At 44.6% G+C, this 20,609-nt stretch overlaps 7 protein-coding genes across 10 annotated transcripts; 5 read left to right on the top strand and 2 right to left on the bottom strand.

The window, feature by feature from the left end:
* The first annotated feature begins 640 nt into the window (after positions 1-640).
* On the top strand, positions 641-8,874 carry LOC117138002 (androgen-induced gene 1 protein). Of its 3 annotated transcripts, XM_033299811.1 has the most exons (4): positions 641-741; positions 1,402-1,620; positions 7,515-7,735; positions 8,300-8,874. In XM_033299811.1, the coding sequence occupies exons 2-4, from the start codon at positions 1,423-1,425 to the stop codon at positions 8,622-8,624; spliced, it is 744 nt and encodes a 247-aa protein (XP_033155702.1). In that variant the 5' UTR covers positions 641-741; positions 1,402-1,422; the 3' UTR covers positions 8,625-8,874. The 3 variants fall into 3 exon arrangements, with proteins under 3 accessions (XP_033155702.1, XP_033155709.1, XP_033155694.1); XM_033299818.1 differs by lacking the exons at positions 641-741; positions 1,402-1,620 and adding an exon at positions 5,955-6,177; XM_033299803.1 differs by lacking the exons at positions 641-741; positions 1,402-1,620 and adding an exon at positions 6,732-7,037.
* On the top strand, positions 3,595-5,850 carry LOC117137988 (protein amnionless). The gene has a single exon (XM_033299776.1). The coding sequence runs from the start codon at positions 3,617-3,619 to the stop codon at positions 5,123-5,125; it is 1,509 nt and encodes a 502-aa protein (XP_033155667.1). The 5' UTR covers positions 3,595-3,616; the 3' UTR covers positions 5,126-5,850.
* A 401-nt stretch (positions 8,875-9,275) lies between the features above and the next one.
* On the top strand, positions 9,276-10,548 carry LOC117135343 (androgen-induced gene 1 protein). Its single transcript, XM_033295544.1, has 2 exons — positions 9,276-9,821; positions 9,894-10,548. The coding sequence occupies exons 1-2, from the start codon at positions 9,328-9,330 to the stop codon at positions 10,225-10,227; spliced, it is 828 nt and encodes a 275-aa protein (XP_033151435.1). The 5' UTR covers positions 9,276-9,327; the 3' UTR covers positions 10,228-10,548.
* On the bottom strand, positions 10,231-14,818 carry LOC117135341 (protein smoothened). The gene is made up of 6 exons (XM_033295540.1): positions 14,531-14,818; positions 14,077-14,464; positions 13,262-13,743; positions 12,581-13,201; positions 12,341-12,511; positions 10,231-12,273 (listed from the first exon to the last, which is right to left on the bottom strand). Exons 1-6 carry the CDS (start codon positions 14,566-14,568, stop codon positions 10,869-10,871), a joined length of 3,105 nt encoding a protein of 1,034 aa, XP_033151431.1. The 5' UTR covers positions 14,569-14,818; the 3' UTR covers positions 10,231-10,868.
* A 272-nt stretch (positions 14,819-15,090) lies between these two features.
* Positions 15,091-17,657, top strand: LOC117135342. Of its 2 annotated transcripts, none has more exons than XM_033295542.1 (4): positions 15,091-15,400; positions 15,471-15,638; positions 15,885-17,063; positions 17,145-17,657. In XM_033295542.1, the coding sequence occupies exons 1-4, from the start codon at positions 15,232-15,234 to the stop codon at positions 17,447-17,449; spliced, it is 1,821 nt and encodes a 606-aa protein (XP_033151433.1). In that variant the 5' UTR covers positions 15,091-15,231; the 3' UTR covers positions 17,450-17,657. The 2 variants fall into 2 exon arrangements, with proteins under 2 accessions (XP_033151433.1, XP_033151432.1); XM_033295541.1 differs by having other exon boundaries at positions 15,091-15,415.
* On the bottom strand, positions 17,628-18,469 carry LOC117135344. Its single transcript, XM_033295545.1, has one exon. It carries the CDS (start codon positions 18,411-18,413, stop codon positions 17,748-17,750), a length of 666 nt encoding a protein of 221 aa, XP_033151436.1. The 5' UTR covers positions 18,414-18,469; the 3' UTR covers positions 17,628-17,747.
* A 242-nt stretch (positions 18,470-18,711) lies between these two features.
* Positions 18,712-20,529, top strand: LOC117142073 (protein mushroom body miniature). Its single transcript, XM_033305956.1, has 2 exons — positions 18,712-19,882; positions 19,934-20,529. Exons 1-2 carry the CDS (start codon positions 18,776-18,778, stop codon positions 20,468-20,470), a joined length of 1,644 nt encoding a protein of 547 aa, XP_033161847.1. The 5' UTR covers positions 18,712-18,775; the 3' UTR covers positions 20,471-20,529.
* The last annotated feature ends 80 nt before the right edge of the window (positions 20,530-20,609 follow it).

The following is a 20,609-nucleotide window of genomic DNA, read 5'->3' as shown; positions in this document are numbered from 1 at the left end:
CCAGTTTACGGAAGCAAAGTTTTCCCTATCCAGAGTTAGTGCGCGGGAAAATCAAACTAATTGCCTTCAAAACAGCGCAACACTTTTGGACAATTGCAGTTAGAAAATCTAAGACTATTGAAAACTTGAAGCTTTAGAAAAAAAATTTTATTTTGAAGTGATGTACATATATAACAGCAATAGCCGTATCTACATACATACATATGTATGTACTACAGAACTAGCCTTTATCAATTACTTTTACTTAGGTTTTTTATATTTTTATCTACTGCTTTGACGCAGTGACTGAAAATAAAAGCAGATGCTTATCTCTACGTCAAGATATCTTTTTAGTTATGACTGCATTGTTTCGACTCATCTGGTTACTCACTAAGCACCCAATAGGTGGGGGCGATTCATTCAGGTGATTGGCCATCATTAACCCATAATGGAGCCCACACTCCCGAATCCGGACTGCGAAGCCCGGAGTCCGTCTTCCGTGGTCGGTGGTCCGGACATGCGCAGCACGCACCTGATGCGAGCGACTGTAGGAACGACACCACAAAACCGAGGCAGAGGCAGAGACAGAAGCAACAGCCAAGTACAATGGAAACGAGTACAAAAGGCAGAAGGCAACACGGCGTATGGGCAACAGTGCGACTCCAGTTTTCCATACGCTCAGTTGTGCCCGCGGTCAAGGGAAAATCGCAGCCGAGCACTTCCTCCGAGCGAAGCCAAAAAGAAATCAGGAAAATACTTAGCGTGCGTGTGCCGCGGACCTGGTGATTTGTTCAGAGTGTGGAAATCAAACGAACAGCAATCAACAATTGTTTTTAAGGGCCATAAAAACCATTAAATTATTAACATAACCGATTTATAAACAAGAGCCACGGGGAACTTCTTCCAGGGCGGCCAAGATTTTCAAGATTTTTTCAAGATATTCCTGGCCAGGTTTCCGTTCCTCTAATATTTATGTCGGTGACGCAAATATTGATTTAAATTTGTGCGCGCTTTGAGTTGACGAACGCGAGGTGTCTTGACTCGAGAGCCAAAACACCTTGACGACGATTTTAATGCACTTCTTTCGCCCTACCGCAAAGCACAGGGAAAAACAATACAAATTCTTCTTAAAAATGTTAATTTGAAATTGAAGAAAAATGTATTTTCAATTTATCAAGGGATAGTAGGGGGTCCTAAATGTTTTCTTTCAAAAATCGTTACCAAAAAAAGGCTTTTTACTTAGCAATTTGTACTACATGAAAATGTCACAATTGTTGATTTAGATATACAATTAAATTATGCACTGTACATGCCCTGCATCGTGCCAAAATACTAAAATGTAGCAAATTAGAACTTGGCGAACATTTTGGACATTTTTTCTGCCCGTGTAACGTGAAGTCTCCTCTGGCTCTTCCTGTGTAGGATCTGTGAAAAATCCACAAGATGACCAAAGTTGAGCTTTACAAGTCGCGCGTCTTTGTGACAATCATACACCTGTGTGCACTGGGCCAATTCGCCTATGGACTCTACTACAGCTCCTTCGAGATCCAAAGGAGCTACAAACTGAAGACGAGCCTCAATCGCCGCCTGGTCCCCGAATCGCTGCCCCAGAAAATCAAATTGCTGTCCTACTGGTCGTTGGTAAGTTAATTTACGGCGTGCCCATCGAAAGCGTCACAAAGATACAAAGATACATATGTGTGAAATTATGGGAAATTAAAAAACAAGACGGAAATGCGGCCAGCCTCGGTTGTTTCAAGTGTTGAGCTCGAGACGAGAAAAATCAGCGAAGGAAAAATTATTTATATTCTATGCCCGTATGCCGATGTTCGCGTTTATGTGTGCCATATGTTTGTTTATTTGTTTGTCTGCTCGCTGGGGATCGCCCCCTTTCCCCTTCGATTTTCTCATACTTGCACGCTCTTTTTATCGGCCAGGCGGGGTCAACAACTGTGGATACGGAGGAGTATCCGGCAGATACGGGAGCTGTGTTCGCCGAATTTCCTCATTCGCGCTGCACTTTTCCCTGATGGCAATGCACATTCCGCGTGGGAAAGCGTTTTTCAGCTTTTCCTCGCCCAAAGTATTTATTTGCTCAGATGTTCGCGGTTTTCCAGATTTTCGATTCCACTTCTTGCGGCTCCCTGTGGCCAAAAATGTATGGGACTGACGAATGCGAGATTATCTGATGGGCGCCAATGTAAATGTGCCATACGTGGCAGTTGGCTTCGATTTGGTATTCTGCTATTCGGAGCTTCTGACGCCTCATTTACATATCGTTAAATTGTTAGAAAATCGATGGATTGTTGCATTTTTCTCGCAGCTCCTTGGCAACTGGCACAAGCAAATGTTTCATTGTCGAAAGCGAATTTCATTTCGAATGGGTAAATAAATATGTCTTGAATTTCACACACACACTCTGGAAATAGGTCTACATACTTGTTTTCATGTAATTATACTTTTAATTTTATCTTATATATTTCATAATTTATACCCCATCCAAAGTCATTTAAGAGAAATTTTTACATGAATGAACAAAAATGAATGCTGCCTTAAATTCGGTTTTAAAGTGGGATATAACGTACATATATTGAGTGCACTTCTGATATTATTCCCATAAATTTCTCTCAACTTGACATTATTTCTGCACAATCTCTTTAAGATATGACCCAGAAATGCAGATCATTTTTGCATTAATTGCATTTATTCATGAGAATGAATGGTGCTCCTTTTTGATACGATGCTTTTACTTATGTACATATTTCCACACCACGACTTTCCATTTCCGTGCGGCTCTCCAGGAACATCTTAGTTTGTTATTGCATGACCTTGTTTGCCCTTGATAAACGCCGTCTGTCCCGGCAAAAGTACTTTGATCTGGTCAGCATAAAGTGCTTTATATCTACAGATCTTTTTCTTTTATGTAGTCCCTTGAAACGATCACGAGAACTTTTCGGTGCCACTACCATCCGGTTCATTATTTTCGTAGTCGATTTTTTACCTTTCTTCTGGTCTTCTGGGCATTTCAAGAATCTGGTGTGCTGAAATTGTTTATATCGGCGAAATCAAAATAAAAATAAACTAACTATGTTCTGACAAACAATTGCATTGTTGAAGCAAATGTGAAATTATCTGTGTACGCTTTTTGCCAAATTATCTTCGCTTCGAAAGAATTTATTAGTGAAATATATTTAAAGAAAAGATTTAGTGAGCGCACCATCTATAGGTTTAGATCCTCTAATAGGATTAGCTGTGTTTAGAATTAAAAAAAAATATAAGCAAAATCTATGTAGAGCATAGAAACCATGAATTCCATGATTTTCCAAATGTCATTTACAAACACAATATTCATACATGTTGTAATTTTCGAAGTGAAATATTCTAGTCCCTACCAATTCCATAGAGATTTTCAAATGCATTAAATAGTAACTGTTGTTCTTATGTTCCCAAAGTTACAGGGTATGAGCTGCCCCCATCAGCCTGATTTCCCTTACATCTGCTGTCCATCTCCCCTGTGTTTATTTGCTTTCGTTGGTTCCAATTCTGATTGCTATCCGCCCCCAAATAGGAGGCAACATCATCGAGTGGAATTCTCCGAACGTTTCAGATTTAGTTTAGAGTTCACTGAGTTCCCACGATGTGTTTGCATTGGCGTTGGCTGATCTGGGCATTGGTCTGGCTCCAAGTGGCACTGGCCACCAAGTGGTATGGCGGTGGAATGGACTTCAATGATCCTTCCGCCTGGCTAGATGACCACTTGCCATGTGCACAGGATTTGGTCGTTTTTCCGGAGTACTACCCAGCCCTGTTGCCCTTGCCCGAGGACATATCCATTGATGGCTTGGTTTTCCCCAGAGAAGGGGCGATCCTCTTGGCAGAGGAATCCACCATTACCTTTGGATCTGATAAGCAGCCCTCCTGTGAGAGCGAGGAGAAGAAGGCCTATTTGAAGCCACCGAAATCTAGTAAATGGTTCGACCCTGGCACCTGGACGGACAAATCTAAGGAATTTTCCACATTCACACCAGAGCTGGAGAGGATTCCCTGTGATGACGAGCAGGTCATAATCAAGGGGCACGGACCTTTGTCCTTTGACCTAGAAAACGTGCAGTATCTGAGGCTGGGACAACTTATTCTGGCTGGCTCGTCCATTTCCAAAACGTACTTGGAGCAACTTATCAGCAGAGATCTGGGCCAATTTCTCTTTTACAATGCCGAGTACGTCCAGGTGGAGTACTACAGAGGAGAGCTGTGTGGCTGCCACAAGGACTTCGAGCGACTGCTGGAACCCGTTTGCCACAATGTCCAGGAGCAGTGCGAGACGCCCCACTGCTTGTCTCCAGTTCGACCCTTGGGATCGTGTTGCCTAATCTGCGGGGCCATTCTGTCCACGCCCACGACCCACTGCACCGAGGGCACTAGAAAGGAGTTTGTGGCCCAGATAAGTAACCTCATCAGCCAGGAGAGCCTGAAGGATCAGATCGGCCTGCACGTGGATTTTGTGGGCTCCCAGCAGTTTGGAAACTGCCTGCAGGCGGTAGTAACTGATCGCCATAAATATAGTGAACGGAGCTTGGAGTTTCTACAGCAGAACGAACACAATTGGAACAAGACAGGAACAACGTTAAAAGTTTCTGGTCGACCTTATAATCCGAATGTTAGCTTCTCCTCGATTGTTCTCATCCTTTTTTGCATGGCACTGGTGGGCCTGGTTTCCGTGGTCATTTTGGCGCACTTTATGCCTGAGAACCCCTACCTGAACCGCATACCACAGTGGATCCACGACCCCCGTCGATGGAGGTGGCGTCACTTGGGACTAAGACTACGCCGGAATCTGCTGTTTAACCGCTTCGACAATGGTGGTGCAGGGGGTGGCTCCAGTGAAGGAGGAGCTTCTGGTGTGGATCGTCTGGGAATTATGGCTTACGACCCGGAAAGTGGCGAGGTGAGGGAGCGAGCCTTTGACAATCCCATGTTCGAGCAGAGAGGAGCTTTGGAGGAGGCTGCCAAGGAGTCGCAGGAGCAGGATGAAATCCCCAAAATGGAGACTGGTGATCTGGACGCCACTAGTGTGGTGGATGAACAGGAGCTTACGGAAATCAATTTGGATGCCTGCGGGGCGGACACCGACGAGGAGACCATCTAATTAAGGTTCTCAAAAATAAGACACAGAAACTTGATTCGAAAGCACCAATGGAGCATCACGTATAATCTGATGTACAATTTAAAGATTGTGTGTTCTGTACAGATCAATAGATTCGTTATGATAACATTATAAATGTTCCTTAGTTGTAGGCGGATAGTACTTGATTATTTTCGGATATTATCAATTAATCAATCAATTACTAACGCACAATCGATGAATCGCGTGTAGCGGCGAAGGTACAAAGAACCAAGAGAGCACCTGATAATGTTACCAGGTAATTCAGTTAGCGGTGCCTTTTGTCGCGATGGCCTTGTTCCTTGACCTTCACAGGGGGTGGATTGGTGGGGCTGGGTGATGGGACCGGGAATCGATAGTTGCCATTAGCTGCGAAGATATTTCCAGAAGCCTTTGTCCCCCGACTCATAAATGTGGCTCATGTGTATCCACATCTATTCATAGACACGCTTGGAAAGGCGCGTGCCTCCCCCCGTTGCCATAGGATATGAATCCGTAGATATGCACGGATCTAGGGACGTGGGACGGAGGCGTTTTGATGCGGATTAGGCGACCGCTTTCGGATTTCATTTTAGCTTCTGCCAATTCATTCTGAAGTGGAAATACTTTGTACTACGGCGATTGAGAGTGCAGCTGATAAGCACACCTTATCAGTTTCAAAGCGAAAGCGAAAATACATACAGTGAACAGTCGATTATGTTGTAGCAGTACTTCGAAGAGTTTCACGATTGTTCGGAGGTGTTCTTAGTGAGTGAGTACTGTATGCAATCGCATATTCCTTGCTGCTAGTTACTGGACTCTGGCTACTCCACAATCAGTACATATCTGGCACCAAGAGATTCAACATGGCCAAGCCCAAGTCAAAATCGACTAGCAAAGGTTCCACTTCGCCGGGTTTCAACAAGGCGGTGCAGTTGCTCCTCCATTTTACAGCCGTGCTGCAGTTCAACTATGGCGTCTACATCTTCCACACACTCGACATGCCCAACACGGTGCCCTTCGCCGGAAAATTCAAGTTCCTAACTTTTATTTGTGCGGTAAGCCGATGAGTTCATATCGAAAATCTCTACACCGGTTAAACGAAGGCGATGCATAACTGGTTTTGGATTTGTAATGGCCTGATGTTCTAGTTCGATCCCATACACTCAAATCTAATCGCTTGTAGTCAGTAAAGATACCTTTGGCTTAGGAAAATGTATTTTGATACAACCTGAATGATATGATATGTGGCTTCATAGGGTAGACGATAGTGAATACTATTGAATATAGTGAATACTATACTATATACATCAATTGCTGAATGGTTTTGAAGAAAATATTATTTTTATGAAATTACATCATGAATTTATAAATTAAAAACCAAAAATTCTTACAAATTCAACTGAGCTGCTGACAATTTGAAATAAATTCACACCTTCATAGATGTACTTAGACCAGAATTAAAATCTCATATCTCATATAAATCTCGATGAACCTTACAACCCTACATGGAGGTACATACATATATGTGTATATCCGAACACCTGGTATTGTGGCCCTGCTCCGGCTCGGGCACACTGTTCCACCGCTCGCCCCTTTTTTTGGGGTGGTTGCGACTCGCAAGCAGTAGTACTTTCGGAGCGACAGACCAGACCGGTTTGTTTGTGTTTTGGTGCCGTGAAAAATCAATCGAGAGCAGAGCAGCTGCAGCAGGAAAATGGCATCCGTGCGAGGCAACTCCGTGTACCAGGGCGTCTACGGGGCTCTGAGGACTCTGCTCCACCTGACGGCGGCCGTGCAATTTGGCTACGGCATCTATTACGACTACAACTACGTGCAGTTCCCCACCAGCGAACCAGAGATGCGGATCCATCATCCCTGGGGGGGCAAATTCAAATACCTAACGTTCCTGGATGCGGTAATATCCATCTGCCATTAGAATCACGAACGCAGCGCGGTTTAAAGTTCACTCTGATTGTTACTTGTACGAACGCATCTATTAAGATACACAGAGAAAATGAATAGGACAGTGGTTAGATTCATGGGATTTTCTTGAGTGATGAAGAGAAGGATTTATCAAGGGCTCCAGTGTATAAAAGTTAGAGCTTTTTGAAGATCTTCTATGGAAAACTTTTGTTTAAGCAGTATTTGCAATAAATATATGTCGAATGCTTCTTATACCATTCCACCGCAAAGCAACTACTTGAATCCCTCCAAATTCAGTGCTTTACTAACAAACTCACGTCTTACCTCTTATTGCTGCTGAAATTGTACAGGAAATGCTTGTGCAACGTTTTTTCGCTAACTGTAATTCCTTCCACTCCACTTAAGCAACCCTTCAATTCTAGCCGCATTCGCATTATCTCACACACGTCAAATGCTCTTGCACTTACAGATAATTCAGGCACTGTACTATATTGTATCGCTGGTCAACGATTTCGTGGGCACTAATGAGCTGACACCCAAGAAACCTCCGGCGGTGCGCAGGTTCAAGGACTGGCTGATGGCTACATTGGCCTTTCCAGTGGCTATCAACGTGGGCGTGACCTTCTGGACACTGTACGCTATCGACAGGGAGCTGGTCTTCCCCAAGGTGCTGGACCCCGTGTTCCCCAGGTGAGACCTCAAAAACCGGTGAAACCAAGATGGCCTTGCTGGCAGGAAGGCATATTCTGGTCAACAAATTGAATTATTTTCATCGCTTGAGTTCGCGTATCATGACCAGATTAGCATTCTAAGCATGTCTAATTCAAGCCATATCCATTTTGTATACCACTGACATGCCTATTTACGGTATTGTGGTAATTGTGCTTATTTATATCCATGATTTTTAAGTTCGATTTACTTGGAACTATATCTTTAAATAATATGTATATCCTAAGAAGTATTCATACATTTGAAGGAATTAGATCAACGTTTTACCTTTAATTTCAGTAATAAAGCATCTCATAAAATGTTACTTAGACACTTAACCTTAAGACCCTATAATCTCGTTTTGAGGCTCTGGCTTTTACTTCAAAGTAATTAATTTATTCACATAGCTTGCTACGACAAAGCTTGAAACGTCATAATATGTTTGAGGATAAAATTTATGCACTACAAGAATTGGTCTGGAAAGTCTTGATTTCACCTATTGTTTTTCCATGGCACTCTGATAATATCTTCGCTTGACTCTTTCAGCTGGCTCAACCACGTCCTGCACACCAACATAGTGGTTTTCATCGTCCTGGAGCTGTTCATCTCGTACAGGTCGTACCCAAAACGAAGCCAAGGACTAGCAGGACTGGCCATTTTCATGGGCGCCTACCTGGTTTGGATTCACGTGGTGAAGCACTACTCGGGTGTCTGGGTGTATCCAGTGCTCGAGGTTCTCCAGCTTCCTCAACGCATCCTGTTTTTCGCGGCCGTCGTTGGATTCACGCTGTCACTTTACCTGCTGGGCGAGTTCCTCAACAATACCGTCTGGGCCAAGGAAGTGAAATTGGCCAAGCGCAAGTCCAACTAGGAGTAGGCTGTGACCCGTTTCTGTTCGATGTAGTTGCGTTAATTAGACACAAAATACAAATAGTGATTGACAGGTCTCGATTATACATTTTGCTCATATTGTTCGATCTTCTCAGCCAAAGAATGTATTTATAAGTATGTGTGTACAATCGTATTGCAAAGCTGACTGAAGAAGGCGTACAAAATATGTGAGAAATAATAAACGAAACTTGCAACATCAACTCGATAATATATTTTCCAGTAATATTGAATTCTGAGTCTTTAATCGTAATAGGGAAACCCGTTTGCTAATGATATGATTATATTCTTATTACGCATACATTGTAACTGAGATTATAGCCGTAGTTTCTATTGAGTGCGCGCGACTTTCGATAGGTTTTAGTAGATTAACCAAAATGCAAAAAGGCCTTCTCGATTAAACTCCTCATATCAAGCACTCTGATTCAACGTCATCTTTGAATACCACTGTTAATTATAGTACCATAATAAAGCGATTAAACTCTTCATCTGCTGCGAAAACTGTTTTCAGGTGGGGGGGAGCTTCGAATAAACCGATTTATCGATTTGGCTTTAAAAAGCTAGGTCTAGCTTGAGAACGCCTGTCATGAAACTCAACGTGTGCTGCGCCCTAATCAGCTGTTGGCTACCTTTATTTGTTTTGTTTTGCTCAGCGTGCGGTGCCCTTAGTACTTTTTCTGGCGGAAATGGGCAAGAGCAAGAAGCAGGTGCGCGAGTTCAATGCCGCCAAGGAAGCTGTCGAGGCCACTAAAGCCCAGTTGAACACTTGCAACGATGCCTATACGAGCGGGGCCTTTAAATATCTGAGATTCCTTGTCCATCTCCTGGCGGCAGCGCAGTTTTCGTATGGGATATACTTCCACTACTTCCGGGTGCACTGGCCCACGGATTTGCTAGACGAGGATGAGCTGAAGGCGCGCTGGGGCGGCAAGTTCAAGTACCTTACCTTTTTGGACGTCATTCTGCAGGCCATCTACCACTCATTGGCTCTGCTGAACGATCTCTTCGGCGATAACAAGGTCTCCGGGAATTCAAAGTCCATGTTGCGATCGGTGAGGGACTACGTGTTCGCCGCCTTTGCCTTCCCTGTGGCCCACAATGTCTGCCTCTCGTTTTGGGTCATCTACGTATGGGACCGTGAGCTCATCTTTCCCTCAGCGCTGGATGCGATTTTCCCCAGGCAAGTGATTACGTTTTTCAGCCGATTTAAGTTACTGTGTTTTGATGTATCTGTGTTTCTCAATATTTGCAGCTGGTTGAATCACGTGGTACACACGAATGTAGCCCTTTTGGCCATTATGGACCTGTTTACCTGCTTCCGCCGCTATCCGAGTCGATTGGCGGGCATCACGGGCAACGTCTCCTTCATCCTGCTTTACATCATCTGGCTGCACATTGTTCGCTACTTCAGTGGCGAGTGGGTGTATCCCATTCTGGAAGTGCTGCCCGCATACCTGCGCTACGTCTTTTTGGCACTGCTTGTGGGGTTCAACCTGGTATGCTATCTGCTCGGCGAGTTCGCCAACAACGTCGTGTGGGGTCCGGAGTTTAAGCTCCTAAATCAACAGAAATTGAAGCAAGGCTAGGTCTCGAGGATTTAAAATCGTTTATTAGTTACACAAAGTATGATGATGATTTTGTAAACTTGAAGGCACTTTCTGAGGTACGATTTGTGTGCCCAAAGAGGCTTATTTATATCGTACTTAAATGTATAATCTACATTCTAATTCTAAGTCCTGTACCCACGGCAAAGAAAATTAATGAAAATAAATTATTATCCTCTTTGGCATTTACTTTGGCGTGAGTACCAGGATTAAGGAAACAGTCATTCACAAACGTACACAGAGATTCGAATGCTTACAAGCTAGATGGGAAGATGAATTTGTAAAATAAAATTTGCAGCTTAATGACTATGAGTATTCGTAGTTCTAGTTTCGCTCAGTCTGTTCTAGTAATCGATTAAGAAGAATCTAAATGTTCATCGCATGTAAACTGCTCTGGCTTGTGTGCTACGATTTCGTACTTGTTTGTTTTAAATATCATTTCGGTTTCCAATTCTTGTGAACCAATAAATTCTTACAAATCGTTGAACAATTAAAATTAACAATAGTACAGTTTTCGTAAAATTGATAAGATTTTTTGAAATTTGAAATCTTAAAGCAGAAACTACAATATTGTACGAGTTTTTGAACCTTAAGTAAATGCATCAATTGCTCATCTAGTCTTGTTATTTTGAAGGAAGCAATAACATTTTAAGTTTGTCCGACTCGCTCATAAACGTGGGCTCCCTTTGATTCCGATGGGAATGACCCAACAAGCCCTGCAGCTCTGTTCCACCGAAATCCTCAATGGCTGCTTCAGTTCTTTGTCTGCTGGCTGCGTTTAGGAGTCGCATGGCCTGCTGCAGTTCGTCTTCTCCGTAACTGGGAACTAGCTCGAAAGGATTAGCCTGAATGCCCACATCACAGCTGGTTTTGCTGTTTCTACTATGTGGTTTGCCCATGGATATTCCAGAAAAAGAGCTGTTAAGAAGGCTTCCTACGTCCAAAGCTACGTCCAGTTCCTCAGAGGAGCAGCTAAGTGAGTCGTTAGACCGATACTTTACACAGTCCTTCCTGAAATCTAGATCAGCAGCAGGGTTCTTGAGATGTCTCTTTTGGGACTTTCTTGACTGGCTTCTTGCGGAATTGCGGGAATGTCGGTTACAATGGGATTCATTCGATTTTTTTATGTTTTTAAGAAAGTTCTCCAATGCCACCTGTTTGCTATTTGGCAGTTCTTCAATCTTTATTCCATCGTGATCATCCTCACTTATTTCCTGCTGCTTTACAACCACGTTAAGATCCTGAATCTTTTGGGATGCTCGCGAATTATCCTCCTCCGAACTAGAGCTCATGTCCTGATTTTGGAGGAATGGGAATATAAAATCGCTATTTTTCTGCAGGAATTCATTAAGAATAGAGGGATCCAGTCCGGCATTAGCAGTCCTTCGCTTCATGGAGCTGGTGTAATTGTGTTGTTTCTTGGAGCTGTGATGAGCAAACACGCCCACTTTGTGACTAGCATTGGGATAGGTCGTTTTCTTGAGCGCAATGACCTGCGACTCCACCGAAGTACTGCTTTCCCTTCTCCTACTGCTTTTCCCAGTGGCAGCTGCTATATAATCCCTTCTCCTTTGAGTTCTCCTGTTGCTGGAAGAGCCTCCGTGTTTTCCCCTCGATCTGGACGCCACTTTGGTCTTCATTTCAGCTATTTTCACTGATACCTGCGAGTCCACCGAATTTCTGCGGGATTCAACGGAAACATGTCGAACACTCACACTTATCTCAGAATCCAAGGAATTTTTTCGCGGTCCATGGCTTGACGAATTACCTGTCGCTGCTCCCGTCAAGGCCATGCGACGTTTTACGCACTGCGGGAGGTAAGCAGCCCAAGTTGATGAGATGTCATTCGTCTCAGAAGAGTTCAGATCGTTCACATCGAAGTTGAGCCCCACAGGATCCGTGTGAGTGTTGTAGAGCGTTATGGAGAGCCTGCCCTTGTCCTCAAAATCCTTGCGCTTGGCCCATGTCTGGGCAATGACCTTGTGCTTCGGCATTTTCACTTCCTCGACCACCTCTTTGCCACACTTTCTGCAAAGGTTTTAAAATCGATAGTAATGATAACAAATGCAAATTTTGGTAGGACGGCGAAACATACTTTCTTATATAGCGCTTCCAAGTCTCAATTGAAGATGTTGTCCAGCACCAGGTGGACATCACGATTCCAGAGCTGAAGAGACACAGCAAATGCAATTGAAGAACGCCAACACTAGGCCGGTTTTCAATTCGACAGGAACTTTTTTCTTCAAAAACTGAAGAAATTTTGCAGCTAAACAAAAGAATTATCGATTAATGTTTCGGCGTATGGAAAAAGTTATAAACGAGTATTTACACTCACATTATAAACTGTCTGAAGCTCTGGGACCATTCGTCTGCATGCCTAAACTCCGTAACGTGGCACGCAATGGCCACCAGTATGAAAACTAAAGTGAGCAGAGCACAGACTCCCATGCGCATGATGATCAAATGGATTTTGTTGCTCGCCGAAGTTGATTTAATGTCATTAGCGAAGTGTTTTAGTCCAAAAAGCATCACCATGCCGCGGGTGATGAAATATCCACCAATGAGGATCACTCCGCAGAGCGGACCAAGAAGCAGTCCTGCCCTCATTGAATGATTAATATAACCTACGAAGCAGATGCCCACAATGCTATTTCCATCCACCTCACTGAAAGCCATCGTGGTAATGGTAAGCACAAGGGGTAGTGACCAGGCCACGAGGTGAAAGTATGAACCTTTCTTATCTATCCGATCTTGGACGTGGCCCATGGCCCTCCAATGCCAGGCGTAGGTGAGGAACACAAACCAAACCATTCCAGCGGTGAGAAAATAATAGACCAGCACAAATATCACTATACAAGAAAGATTTTCACCGGCTGTGGGCTCTGAGTGGCGAAGCGTTCCATCCTTACGACATACTATGTCCTCTCGCGAGCCCGAAGTAAACTGCAGCAACCAGCTGCAAGGAAATTAAATGGTTGAGTTAGAATACTAATACAAAATAGTGCTCAAAACTTACCCGACGCAAGCAATTAGAAAGCAAAGATTTATGTAGAACACAATCACTGCTGGATACTTGTTGGCATTCTTCCAGTCGATGAAGAAGGTGGACACCACGAAAAGGTTGGACAGAAGACATAGGCTGCCAGCCCATCCGATCAGCTTGTGGATCTGCCGGTGCTCATCATCGGTATAGAGTGGATCCTTGCATCGCACGCCGCAGCCCTCGATGCCAGGATAATAGCTGGCTGACGTATCTGTCGGAACCAAAGGACTCAAGCACTGGCCAGTTCCGTTGAATTTCATTCCTCGTGCTCCGTTTGTGCATTTCGTCGGAAAGAGTGTTTCGTTGCAGCGAAGAAATTTCGGGAAAAACGTCGTGTTGTACAAAATGCGACAGGGTTCCATGGTAATTCGGCACATCTCGTAAGATGGCAGGTAGACCATGTCCTTGCCGTTGATTTTTTCACACTTCGGCTTAAAGACGGCACACAAAAAGGGCTATAAACATGTAAAAATGGGTGTGTTAAACTAATCCGGAATATCGAAGAAAAAGATTTTAAATACAATAATATGTACAGAAAAACTTAAGCCACAACTGAATATGTATCTATATCTGAATCTTCCTATTATAAAGCAAATCATATATTACTTTCACTGCTTGAACACAAAGCGTAATTAAATGGCAAAATATCGTTAGGCCAAATTTTTTTGCTTAACTTGTTTCTAATACACTTCCTTATCAGATAATAATGTGACAATATGTATTCCAATACAGACTCGGCCCACCCCTTGAAATCATTAGGTACATTATATGCTATTAATATTCCTCACCTGTATGGCAGCCCAACATTTGGGCACGTGCTTCAGGGCGTAGTAGTCGTTCAGCTTCTCGTTCAGCTCCTTTTCGGTGTGGAAATCGGTGAGATCAAGGCTGCTTAGCTCGTAGGGCAGCTTGGAGCCAAAACAGGTGTTGGTTGCGTTCGAGGTGGGGTAGCAGCGGGCACGTCGGACACACTGGATGTGCCTGCTGTCCAGGCCATCAAACCAGGGTTTGTCGTCCCTGCCCTTCTTGGCGTACAATCGGTAATTGAGAGTCCCATTGATGGGCTCCAATTCCACATCCGACTGCTGCGCACTTGCGGGCGTTGTGCTGCCGAACTTGGCCGAACTGGCCTCTGCGACCACCCACAGGCATAAGATCACAAGCTCCAGGAACATCCTGCGGTTTGTAAATAGCCAAGTTACTTAAATTACTCCCACTATTTGCCAGAGGCGAGTCACTCACGTAATGTTTGGCATGCGCGGAAAGATTAAGTACATCATCCGCTTATAAAAAACATTAAATAGCTGCCTTGTGTGAATTTTAATGGCCTGATGCCCGTCCCTTGCTCAGCGGTTCGTCAGTGCATCGTGAAGGTGCTTTCGATGGACTCAGGATTTCTGGATTAATTGTTTCCTGTGACGGCTTGCAGTGTTTTTAAAAAGGAGAAAAACAGGAACCAAGGAGGAAAACAAAAATAAACGCGACTCAACGTGAAGCTGAAGCAACAAATGTGCGACCATTCAGGGCCAGTTTAAATATACCCATGTTATCGGTCTGCGAGATTAGCATGATATCGATTATTATCGGCCATAGCTGCAACAAGTCGAAAAATACGCATACAAATCGGATTTATTTTTTTCGATCGTAACATAAGATAACATCAATATAAAATAGGAAATATGACCATAGGTAGAAATGCATCAGCAAACGAAAAGGGTGTTCACCGCAACATTTTGACTATGTGGCAATGCTGGCAGCTGGTCTATTTATTTATGTCAAGCCCTCGACGGTCACACTGGGTGCGGAGTATCGATAACACCGCGATAGCGCACCAAGCATCGATGTAGTTTTTACATCCCTATTCTGCAATATTATTTCACGGCAAGGTCCAAACACACGAATAACAGGGCTTGGTTGGAGTCGCGCAAACGCAAATAGAAGCCATGGACGTTGCCCCCGCACCGCCCGCCAGTTCCGGCGGCGATCATAGCACCCAGCAGGCGCCGATCAGTCCGAATCAAAATCCAAACCAAGCGCCGGCCGCACTCGCAAAGGCAACAACAATCGAAAATGGTGTACAAACAGGAGGAGCGAAAAAGCCAGAGAGCTGCGGTGAGAAAGCCCCCGGTTAGCAAACTTGCTTAAAGCTAGTCTGGTTTCCTTGATAACGTTTGCCTTTTAGCCGCAGAACCGACACATTCCACTGGGACTGGCCAGAAGGACGACCGGGACGAGGGCAAGCCGAAGACCGAGCTGGCTGACAAAGTATTAATTACCATATGCAGCGCCGATCGCAAGATCAAGAAGACCTTCATGTCGTTGCCCACTCGAAAGGATGTAATCGACAAAGGTAAGGAGCGTCCGTCGAATTGGGTATCTATTCATCCGGTATTACTATGAACTTTGCCCAGTTGGAAGTTATTACCAGTGGCCAAGACCGGCTCTTTAATAAGAATCGTTTGGGTCCATGGCATTTCTGCATTTAAAAATATAAATTTGACCATGATATATTTATCTAGGATAGGAATTAAATAATTGTAAATATTTTATCTAATTTATATCAATATTAACTTATGTATATATTTATATTCGGTAGCTCATAAATACGGCCTGTGCGGCAACACAATTGTCCTGGAGAGCAACGGCTGCGAGATCTGCGAGGACGACGTGCTCTTGTTCGCCGCCAAGGAGAAGATTCTGTTGATGCTCCTCGCCGAGTCGGAGGAGTATGTGGTGCTTCCTCCGCCATCTCCCCTCAACCGATCCGAACGCGCCGGCAGCTCGGTGGATCCCAGCTTCTATGCCAACAATAGTATTGTGTCGAACCCGAACGATTCGACGGTATCTAATGACGAGACCATGTCGCTGTCCAGCGTAACGCCATCAAGTGCAAAGAGTTCTGCTTTATTCAAGGAGTTCTCAATACCCTGGAGCAAGGTGCCTGGGGACATAATGAAACTACTGAAGGGAAAAGCGAGTTTGGGCAAGCGCTTGAATACACTGGCAAATGTTTTGGTGGAGGCTCTCCGTGAAATATCCGCCCACATTCCCATACGGATTTTCCGACAGGTCGCCCAGCAGGCGGCTGAAAAGTACCCCGACTCCTTACTCGAAAAAGACCGCGAGGGACAGTTTATAGCCACGACTCCGCAATCGCTCATATCCAAGATGATCAACCGGAACAATGCACTAAACAAACCCCAGAAACGCGGCAGCTCAGGAACCTTTGAGATCCACATCCCTAATAAAAAACGAAAATTCGGAGGTGGTGCTTCCAATGGTGATGCAAAATCGCTGGCTCTCAACAGGGATTTGGAGCACAAAAAGGAGTTACTAATCTCCAGCTACCGAGGCAGTTCCCCACTGGAACAGTCCGTCATAATCGAATACATGAAAGAGTGCTTCCCGCTGCAGCGCTCCTTTTTTAATAACAGCGAAAAGATCCCGGATATAACGGCCATTAAGGACAATTGGCCATATATTTTTGACAAGGCTGTGCTGTACCAGCACTTTGAGCTGCTTATGTCCATCGATCCTCGGGCTCTAGAGAAGCGCTTGGCTGGCGAAAAGGATCGCTTTTTCAGGTTTTTTAAGAGTTCGAAGAACAAGAAGATCAGCGCTTTGGAGGAGACCAACGCAAATTTTCTCCGTGGCATAGCGTACTATTTCAATGAGGATCCCGACTACATTTTCAAGCACCTCGAGAGCAGTTCCCTTAGTAAGGAATCACTGCAAAGCACGAATCCCACAAACGCCCCCTGGGTGGCTCTAGTCAGTAAGTACACAAAATGTTTATTTTAAAATTAATATTACTAAAAGTGTTAGAATACTTATTAAAATATTTATCTTCCCACAGATTCACCCATAACAACGACCGACGGCGTGGAATCGCAAATGGAGGCGAAGGTCTATATCGAAGGCCAGATAATGGCCACATTCGCCGCCAAAGACGAAGACCTGCCGGACATTCTGGCCCAGTTGATCTGCTACTACTATACCTTTAACATGATGTACCCTAAGGAAGCCAATCAAACACTCGAATTTATCGTCGTTTACTTTCTGCAGCACTCGCCGGAACAAGTGCGATCGGCCAAAAAATCGGTGACCACCAACGGCAAGTTTAACCACCTTATCGCCAAGCTTTCCAATGTACATGGCTGAAATTGCATTTGGACGATTTTTGGCTGGAACCATGGCGCAGCGGGCGCCGCTTCAATCTCCTCTTGCTCCTCCCAACGGAGGAGGAGCCGAACTCTGTTTAGTTTATTTATTTTCGCCGACCTATTCCACATGTATTTGTACCACTATTTTTAAGATTTGCATAAAGTGTGTAGTAATGTTGTGTATACATTTCTGATTTGTCACCCGACTAAGAATCTTTTATTTATTTTTGAATTGGTACTTCATGTTTTGCCAGTTGGGTTGTGAAGTCACCTAAGGGGTAGGGGATAAGCTAAACTTATTCACTATGTGGCCCTTTTTGAAAAGGATTTTTCGTATTCTGTCCCTTCTTTCGATAAGGATGTGCATTATCTCGCATTTTCTGAAAGGGATTGCTGCCCTTTGCATCGTTTGCATTAGATGATTTCACATTTCGACGTGTATGATTCGAACGTTCTAATTCTAACTTGTCCTGTGTCAGCTGTTTATATTTCAAGTCCTTTAGGGCAGATTTGAGTGTTGCATTCTTTTGCGTTAAACTGAAGCCCAGTGTAAGGTGCTTTCGGAAAAAGTTGCGCTCCTTAAAAGTGAAGTTCTCAACGTCCGTGGAGAGCTGTTGTTTTCTTTCCGTGGAGGGCTTCTCATCGTTGAAGGGCTCCCATATAGTATCCTGCGACCGGTTGGCTTCTATGACATTACGCCGGTGATTCTTCTGACGCTGCTGCATGAACTGCCTTGCGTCCTCGCTGTCCACATCCTGGTGGCCCCGGTCCGACGAATCCGTAATTATGTCGTTCTTCACATGCTGCCAGGGCGTCGCAGTTGCCTGTGGCACGAGCACTGGTTTCGGTTGGACATACTTCTTTGGCTTGAACTTAGTTTTGCCCCAGTCCTTGGTGCGGCTCTGCAATTGACGTTCATGGCGATCATTATCTTCTGTTTTCTTCGGATTGGTAGAATTCATAGCGTGTTATTTGTGGCCAAACTGAATTTCGTACATCTGACGGTTTCAGAGGTGCCCGTTTCAGAAACTATCGAAACTAGCTATAAATGTTAGAGCTTATAGTAACCTTATATGCTTTCATTGGTCACTTTACTTTGTCCATTACATGTATTGTGTCAAAGTATTTGTCACAGTATTATATATATATTATATTATATTATATTATATATAAGGTACTCAAGCTTAAAACATATAATTAATAGTTTTGGCTTGAAAAAAGCCACGTCGGCAGTCCCACCAACAATCGGATCTTATCGATAATCCCAATCGGCTCAACACGTGCGCCGCGACTAGGCGGTTTTATAAATATTACCAATTAAATAATGCACAACGGTGGAGGACAATCCGGCTGGAACCTCTCAGGAGAGGACAGAAAGCCGTTTTCAAATCACGGCCGCAACAATCAGCAGAGGCGCAGCAGTGGCGGCGGGGGAAGAGGCAGCCACAGCCAAAATCGGCCCGAAAATGGAGACTGGCCGCACGCTGGATCAGAAGGTGGGCTGAATGGGAACGCGTTTAACAAGTTCAGAGATCCCCAACAGGAGCTGGATAATCATCAGCCAAACAAGAGACGGGGGCGAAGGAATAGAGGCGGTGGCGGAGGAGGCGGTGGCGGTGGCGGAGGAGGTGGTGGTTGGGGTGGCCGAAGAGGGAACCACGGCAGAGATTCCAATAGACGCGGTGGTCGTAACAACTCGTGGCAAGCTAAGGATCAGCATGTCAGTCCGGGCCAAAGTCACATGCTGTACTTCGATAAGGTGGAGGACTTTACCGAAGACCCACCTCTGCCTCGATCCTCGCCTGCTCCCTCCTCCATCAGACAGGAGAGCCTGCCACCTGTTACTTTCGCTGCGGACTTGACGCCACCACCACCTGTATCTGTTGCACCACCTGATGTGCCTATTACGTCAGAAGAACCTACTGTGCCGCTAATCAATATCAAGAAGGAGAAGGAACTGGAGCACAAGTCGAAAATAAAGCAATTTGTCAAACCGGAGCCCAAATCCCCTAATAAGAAAAAGGTTAACTCCTCCAGGTCATCATCTACTTCGGAAGAGGAGTCTGAACCCGAACCAGGGGAAATGGTAGTGAACCCTAAGGCAGTGGTGGCGTCGTCCCCAAAAGCGAAGGCCAGCAAAACACCTTTAGCATCAACTCCGAAACCAAAGGCTGTAAAACCGGTTTCGTCCTCCGACTCTTCATCTTTGGACAGCGACACCGATAAGGAACAGAGTCATCCGCCGGCAAAGAGTAAAAAGGCGGCGATCGAAAAGAGCACCGAGGAGGATGTTGTCTGCATGGGCTCTCAGGAGCGCCAGTTTACCATTACGGATGAGGAGGAAAGCACCGAACCTGAAGACGACAAGAAGGCCAGAAAGCAAAAAAACAAGGGTAAAACCGTGGATGTGTGTGGCATATGCGACAAGAAGGTAAATATTTTAAAAGAATGTTACCCAATTTAACAACATCTTCTCTTCCAGGGCCACACCTCCTTCCAGTGTCAGATGATATGTCGTAATTGCTCCGGCAACTATCATGGTCTCAAGAACTGTCCAAACCCGCCCAATCTAAATATTGCCATCCAGTCGTTTGTGGAGTTTGCCATGCAGCAGATGACTGCCTTTCATTGCGAGCAAGGATTTGGATTTCCTGCTGGCACAGTCCCAGCTCCAGTTTCAGCAAAACCCAAAAAGGACAAAAAGGCATCAATAAAAAAGATTAAGAAGTCGACACAGAAAAGGATGAAGGTAGAGCCAAAGGATCATGACGACGAAGATGACGACGAAGATGACGAAGATGAAGATGACAGCAGCGAGAGCGATGACTCGGAGTCCAGCGAAGAGCCTCACCCAGCTCCTGTGTCCAAACAGAAGCGGAAGCGAGGCACCAAAGCCGCCGTATCGGCCGCAGCCAGTCTACCTCCTCAAGTGTTTCCATTTCCTTTTCTAGGCGCCCCGGGCGCCCCTTTTAACTCAATGATGTATTCCTATAGAGCTCCGTTTAATTTTCCCAAATAGTTATAGCGTGAGTTAGTTGTAGAGGAACGTGAAAGATAAACATTTTCAATTCCAATGGATTTAGTTCTTTCATTTTAATATTTACGGAATTAGGAATTACGCTTCTGTTTAAAAGTAGAATGAATTTGACTGCATTTTT

The sequence above is a fragment of the Drosophila mauritiana genome, chromosome 2L (assembly GCF_004382145.1).
Source record: "Drosophila mauritiana strain mau12 chromosome 2L, ASM438214v1, whole genome shotgun sequence".
Classification (NCBI taxonomy): domain Eukaryota; kingdom Metazoa; phylum Arthropoda; class Insecta; order Diptera; family Drosophilidae; genus Drosophila; species Drosophila mauritiana.
This window is presented reverse-complemented; position numbering and strand designations above follow the sequence as displayed.